At 43.0% G+C, this 7,500-nt stretch overlaps 2 protein-coding genes across 2 annotated transcripts in view; both read left to right on the top strand.

Moving 5' to 3' along the window:
* The window catches only part of nero (deoxyhypusine hydroxylase nero), a 70,737-nt gene extending 67,809 nt beyond the window's left edge, over positions 1-2,928 (top strand). Inside the window, exon 2 of the mRNA XM_068349540.1 lies at positions 1,911-2,928. Coding sequence (XP_068205641.1) covers positions 1,918-2,838 — 921 coding nt within the window. The 5' untranslated portion in view covers positions 1,911-1,917 and the 3' untranslated portion in view covers positions 2,839-2,928. The remainder of the gene's footprint in view (positions 1-1,910) is intronic.
* The window catches only part of LOC137619478 (decapping and exoribonuclease protein-like), a 153,248-nt gene that overhangs the window by 67,968 nt on the left and 77,780 nt on the right, over positions 1-7,500 (top strand). The gene's annotated exons all lie outside the window — the stretch shown is intronic.

The raw sequence follows: 7,500 nt of genomic DNA, 5'->3' as shown, positions 1-7,500 counted from the left end.
TTCTGTGTTTGCTGTCGTGGATGGGCTATCACTCCCCTTGATGCCTCTATTCCAACAATAACAGAGTTTCTTGTATACCTTCTGTAATCCTAAGTTAGACCACCTCCTTGAAAAGTAGTTCGAGTCCTTCAGTCACTGAAGGGGGCTCTCTACGAACCATTATGCCAGGCAACATATCGCCACCTTACTCTTGAGATAATGTTCCTACTCACTCTGGCTTCGGCCAAGAGAGTTAGTGAACTGCATGGTCTTTCCTACAACATCTCACATTCAAGGGGATGTGGAGAGGTAATTCTCAGCTTTATCCCTGAGTTTATTGCTAAGACTCAAAATCCACAGGTAGTGGATCTTAGATTCGGGCCTTTCATGATTGAGAGTCTGAGGCGTTGCTTAAAAAGAACAGCAGCAGCTCGCCCCCGTGTGTTGGCCCTCTTTGTCGTCACGGGAAAGGTCAAGAGAAGGTTCATAAAAAAACGCCATCTCATCATGGATTCGCAAGGTTATTGATGTGGCAATTAAATCCTAACCTCCTCCACCTTGACGACCCAGAGCTCATGACATCAGGGGTATTATAACGTCTCAAAAATATTACTCTCTGTGGCGCAGGTATTGCAAGCGGGCGTGTGGAAGCATCATACGACTGTCACCATCCACTACATGCAAGACGTAACTCCCAAGAACATGAAAACGTTTTCTATTTGTCCTGTGGTAGCTACACAAGAGGTCTAAACACCTCAAGCTCCTTGATGGACAAGTAGCAGAAGGTTGAGTGTTGAGGTTACCCTGGTTAGTCTGGGGTGAATGAGGTGAAATGGCTGGCTTCCTTCTTTCCTTCACCTTTCCCTTTCCCTCCCATGGGGAACAGCACCATGGTACTTGGCACAGCTGACTTCACCTCTCAGCAGGTAAGATCCATTTCCCTTGTGTAACTTAGTATAGTATAGAAATAATACTTGTTGTGACCCCATTACCTCATGCGAAGGGGGGATTTGGTAAGGTCTAAGTATTCTCAGTCTTATGACTTGAAGATCCTATTATTAGACCAAGTCACATTGCTAGTGTCACAAACACACAGCTTGTGTAGGCCGCTAGTCGTCCTGAGCAAGATGAATTTAGCGAGGTGCAGGGTTCCTAGCATTTACGATCTATATTGTATGGAGAGAACCTCGGGTCAAATGCCGAGAGCCAGTTGGTATGGACTGTTATTTTCCTAATAGGTAAGTCATCCCTTATAAATCCCGAGGGTTTGTATAGAATGACGGAACAAATGACAAATTTGGAAGTAATTTGTATTTTTCCTAATGGTACAAAACTAGAAATATTTATACAGATTGGCCCGCAAGCACTTATCCCCCAAGAAATTCCTGCCTGCAAGCAAAGTGTGTGCTCAGCTCAGATGTGTGAGTGAGCAGGGTAGCCGGCTACTCTCCCCCTCCGCCAACCAGCTGTTGGAGTAGTTATCCCTCGCTAAAAGTCTTATGGCTCGTCTTTCAGGCACACCGAAAGCAATATCCCCTATAAATAACTTCAGGTTTGTATTGTTAGGAAAAATACAAATTACTTCCAAATTTAACATTTTACTTAGGACACTTTGTCAGATGGGATATATATATATATATATATATATATATATATATATATATATATATATATATATATATATATATATATATATATATATATATATATATATATACATATATATATATATATATATATATATATATATATATATATATATATATATATATATAATTACCAAAATAATATTTAAATAGATAAGATAGAAGGTGTAAAGTAGTGTTTTTGCCTGCCTAGAATCATTGTAATTTAGAATTAATACATTTTCTACTGTCTATATTCTTGTTTGATCATTAAATTTAAGTAATGTTTTTTCTCTCTTCTTTCAGTTTCACAATGGTTCCTGACAGTAAAATAGAGGCTATTGGAGATCTTTTGGCAAACCAAAGTTGCCCTCTCAAGGAACGCTTTCGAGCTCTTTTTACCTTGAAGAACCTTGGTGGAGACAAAGCAATAGAGGCTATATCTACATGTTTCAATGACCCTTCTGCTTTACTGAAACACGAGCTGGCATATTGTCTGGGTCAAATGAAAGATGTTAGAGCTATACCAATTTTAACAAAGGTATTGAAAGATACTTCTCAGGAACCCATGGTTCGCCATGAAGCTGGTGAAGCATTAGGAGCTATTGGAGATCCCAGCATTTTGGAGCTCCTTCGTACTTACAGCAAAGACCCTGTTGTGGAAGTTGCTGAAACATGTGAATTAGCTGTAGGTAGAATTGAATGGTTACAGAATGAAGCAAATAAAAATCAGAGATTTAAAGGGGAAGAAAAGTTTTCTTCAGTTGATCCAACACCACCATCTCCAGAAATTGATGTGGAAAAATTGAGAGAAAGATTAATTGATGAATCCCTTCCTTTATTTGATAGGTATCGAGCAATGTTTTCCCTTCGTAACCTTGATACACCAGAAAGTGCAAAAGCTCTTTCTGCTGGATTTAAATGCAGTAGTGCACTTTTCCGTCATGAAATTGGTTATGTACTTGGTCAGATGAGTTGTGATAGTGTAGTTCAAGAACTAGCAGCAGTTGTAAGGGATAAAAACGAAAGTGAAATGGTAAGGCATGAGGCAGCTGAGGCCCTTGGCTCTATTGCATCAAATGATGCAGTAGAGGTGCTGAAAGAGTTTTTAGGCGATGATGCCAGGGTTGTAAGAGAAAGTTGTGAAGTTGCATTAGATATGTCTGATTATAATAATAGTCCAGCTTTCCAGTATGCAGATGGTCTATCAAAAGTTGATATTGCTGAGAAATAAAGGCAAATTTAAAGTTTTTTGAGAAATCAGCATGTCATTGGCTTTTAGAAACAAGTGTGAAACTTTATGCCAATAAAGAAAAACAATTTTGGTAAAACATTTCATTTACCCATAAATATAGGTGTTGAAATTACATCAGAGGTCAGTTTTAAGCTCGTTATGATTTGTGCTGGTCTCTGATGTGTTAAATAAAGAGATCAGAAATGATGAGTTGTGGGAGTTGCTATATGTAGATAATTTGGTGATTACCGCTGAAAATGAGGAAGACTTACAAAGTGGCCCAAGTGTTTGGAGAAGGGTGGCTTGAGGGTAATTGTGGGTAAGACTGGAGTTGTGGTGAGTAGTATGAAAGGTAGAGACAAGATAGCCATGCATGAAAGTATAGGTTTGGTTATGAAACAGGTAGAACAATTTAGATACTTGGGATCTACTATAAGTCCGGAGGGAGGAAGTGAGGCTGAAGTTGAGAATAGAATAAAAGCAGCCTGGGGGAAATATGAGGGATGGTATGGGATAAGAAAAGGCTAATAAAGCTAAAAGTCAAGATCTATAGCCCAGTAATAAGACCAATGTTAATATATCGACTGGAAATGTGAGCTTTAAGATGAAAAGAGGAAGCAAAGAACGGAGATGAATATGGGAATACTGTATCACTATTTGAAAGATTGGAAAATGATGAAATAAGAAGAATAGCAGGAATAGTAAAGATTACAAGGGTGATAAGAGTGTCACAACTAAGGTGTGGTGATGTGTTGAGGATGGATGGTGGGGAGGGAGTGAGAAAAATTGGGAGGAACCTGTTAGGGGGGAAGATTGAGAGGGAGGCAGAGATTTAAATGGTGAGGTTAGATGAAGGTTGATATAAGAGAGAAGAGGTTTACTGGATGAGCATGCCTTTGATAGAAGGCATTGGAGAGGGCGCACCAGGCAACCGGCCCTTTAACATAGGGATAGCGGTAAGAAAGATGATAGGTGTTGAAATTCTTAGTGATAAAGGGGTCAGGGCCAGGGAGCAAAATGAAAACATTCCAACATGATGAAAGTGGTTTTTAGAACTTGACACTTGAAACTTTCATACTTCATAGTACTGTACTGTTTCAATACCAAGTGAGGACCATGTTGAAAATGCATATTTGAATTCATTTTTGAATGCAGTAAAATATAATGTAGTTATTATTTGATCCTTCACAAAACAAACCTTTGTTCTTTACTGTAGGTGTAGAATTACAGTGAAGGCTGGAAAAACAGCAGTTAAACTTCTAACGAGGTGTCAACAACTGGTAGAGTAATTACCCTTCCTGTGGTATGGGGGCTAATAGTCATCCCTTCAGCTCACTCTAACCTCAATTGAATTTCAGCCATCATAGAGAGTACTTGTTCCTCTTAGGTGGAAATATTTTGGCTGAATATTAACTTATCATTTTTTTTTTCTTCTTCCAGCATGTGTGTGTTTGCTTTTCATCATGTAGACATGCCCTGGTGTCCTGCCTAAGACCTGCTGGACCTTTATGAATAGTGAGGAAGGAGATCCTCACCAGCTATGTTGAACGTGCCCAGGGCATGTGTGTATTTGAGCCTGACCTTGTGAGTAGTGTAGGGAGTGGCCATCCTCCCCGTGGGTGTTGTTCGGCAGGAGGATGAAGAAGTCCAAGAGAGATTCTTCACTTTTGGGGTCTTCCTTGAAGACTGGGTAAGAGAGCGGTGGTCAGATTGTTTGTGGACAGGCTCAGGGTGCTGGAGCCTCCACCGTTTCTTGAGGCGAAGCAGCAGGGCCTCTCCTTCAGAGTGGCTCTACTAATTCTCCTTCTTTTCCTTTACAGAGAACAGGCACCCCTTGTTTTCTATGGCCATCGTTGGTCATCCCAGGGTCGCTTTCAGAGGAGAGATTCCAATGTTTTCTTGAAAACAACACATGTAGGATATCACCTCAGTGTTTGCTCCTCTTCCGCAGATATCCCCTGCTCCCATTGATTCCTCCTCAGGACATTTCCCACCGGAGCTTACTTCCCATTGGTAGTTTCTTGTCTTGTCTGCTCCTGGATCCCCAACTGAACAACGTAACTCTTCGGAGCCCTCTCGCTGGTCTGCACATCATCTTTCCTCCTTGGAGGATTATTTTAGACCATTCCCTCGTAGAGCTCCCTAGAGTCCTTTGCCCTCAAACTGTTACACTTTTAGACCTTCGCCTGCTAACTGCCCTGTTACAAGACCTTTCTCTATAGATGGTCTACTCCTAGACTTTCTCCTGCATATCCTTCATCTACAAGATCTCCCAGATGAAGGGCTTCTCCTCCCAGTACTTCAACTTGCCTCGCGAGAACCTCTTTCTCTCTCTCTCTCCAGCCCTTTGCGGGCTTCTAAGGAAATTGAGCTGGTATCTCCAAACGCCCCTACTTCGTCATCAGTGATGCTCTAAATCTCCTCTGAGGAGATTCTGACCCCGTTAAGGATTCACAGCCCTCTTCGTCCTCATGTTCAGCTCTCTTCGTCACCTGCCAAGTGCTCTACCTTGTGTTCTAGGCACTCCACTTCTTGTTCTGGGTGCTCTATGTCGCATTCTTGATACTCTCCTGTACATTCTAGGCATTCTCTTGGATTTAACAGACCATTACCTTCACTACAAGTACTCTTCTCTTAGGTACTCTAGACAATATGCTCCAGGATGCTCTGACCAACGCCTCGCTAGATCTCCTTCACGTTTTAAGCAATATTCTCTATCACGGTTACACCGCATCTCGCCTTCCTGCTTGGCTTTACTTTCACTGTACCACAAGTACTGCTACCACCTCTCTTCTCCTACAATTTCCAACCTTCTCGTCATGAGGAGCCCATCTGATCTCCGTGTTGCAGCAGTTCTCCATCATACTCGAACTTACGCTCAAGAGCTTAAGGAATCCCAGCACCTCATGGAATCATCTTCCTTCTTCTGGGCCTCGTTCCTTTGTACCCCAAAAATGTAAAGGTAAGGGTAAGTTACCCCAAAACTCAACTTATAGGCTTTGAGATGGGAACCATCCATATCATCAGTTGCGGGATATTACCAACCACGCTCCAGGTGAGGCAGTACGTCTGCAGGATGCCGGCAATTCTTTATTTTAAGTACCCTCTGATTCAGCCTCTACTTTAGACCTGTTGAACCTCAGGCCAGGTTCTGGGAAGTGGAGGAGGAACCTTATCCAAGTAACTCCACCATAAGGGGATACCAGAGACCGCACTCATCGGGGCTCTCTCTTTCCTAGAGAGATTTCGTTGGTGGAGAACTATAGACTTCCCCATTTCTGTTTCTGCAGAGTACCAGCGGCCAGTCTGCCGGCGATACACTCCTCCACTCACCGATAGACCTCAAGACTCTAGGTTTTGATCCAACCTTCTCTTCCCTCTAAGGATCTCTAGGAAAGAGTGGAAGGATTCAAAGGTAAATAAGTTTGCTTCTCCTAATGATCCTAGACTCCAGGAGCACCTCCAGGCGTTCAGGGTTTATCATCATGGTGACATTGTAAGCAACATCCTAGGCAAACCACGACTACAAGGACACTTCTGTTGACGACAATGGCCAAGAGGGGAGTTTTTCGCAGGATGAATTCAATGCTTCAGTAGAGGATCTTTCTACAGCAGAGTTCAAGACCCCTTTGTCCAAGAAAGGGTAGTCAGAGTCTACCTTCCTTACGGCTCTACGCACTATTCATTTGGTGACTGGGTTAGGAAAGCCTTTGTCTGGTTCTCCTAGGATAAGGATATCTGTGATAGATCTATTATATTGCTCTCCTGGTGTTAGGCCTATTTTAGTTACCCTGGACCACCTCAGCAAAGGATGCCTTTAAGAAGTTAATCGGCCATGTGTCTGGATATAGGGATTCTCTGAGGTTTGCCAAGTCCTCTCGCTTAATTCCCATTCTCATGCCCAGACAGAAAAAAGTTTTATGGGGTTGCAGACGTTAGCAGCCTAAAAGCAGCGTCTTGGATATGCAACTGGTCTGGTACGGTTGGGTACCTGACCAGTACAGAAGATGTAGCCATCGCTGGCAAAAGGCACGCTCTAAAGGATATCATCCTCTTGGGGGAGAAAACTTTCAAGTACTTCATGTCCCAGCATGCAACTTGGTCGGCCAATTGGGTCTTGAAATGCAGGGATGCAGTCACTTCAGGATTCCATATGAGGATTGGCGGTCTTGAAATGCGGGAATGCAGTCACTTTAGGAATCCATACGAGGATTGGCTAACAGGAGCAGAGGGACCTGAGAAACGCTGCTCTGGATCACCCATCTCTCTTTCCCCAGGAGGATATTACTGCTGCGATAGAGGACTAGAGGAAAGAGACCCAGGATTCTGCGATGCAGAGAGCTGTGTTCCCTAGACATCCCCAACAGTCAACCTCAGGTACTCCTGTTTGAGCCTCCCCTCCTGGCTGGTTAGCAGTCAAGAGGTCCCTCCAAGACCCAGTATATCCTAAAGAATCCATCACAGCCCTTTGAGTCTAGACAAAGCTAAGCCCATTCCAGTGGGGGATGAAAGCGCAGAGGAAGAGGTCCTTGCTAGGTCCTACAATCCCTCCACCCAACGTCCAGTGGGAGATGACTTCAGAGGAATTGGAGCTGGTGGCGAGCATACAGAGTGGACAGCTGTACTATTCAGGTTCTTAAATCCGGTTACCCCTTCCAGCTC

This window comes from Palaemon carinicauda, chromosome 26 (assembly GCF_036898095.1).
Source record: "Palaemon carinicauda isolate YSFRI2023 chromosome 26, ASM3689809v2, whole genome shotgun sequence".
Classification (NCBI taxonomy): domain Eukaryota; kingdom Metazoa; phylum Arthropoda; class Malacostraca; order Decapoda; family Palaemonidae; genus Palaemon; species Palaemon carinicauda.
This window is presented reverse-complemented; position numbering and strand designations above follow the sequence as displayed.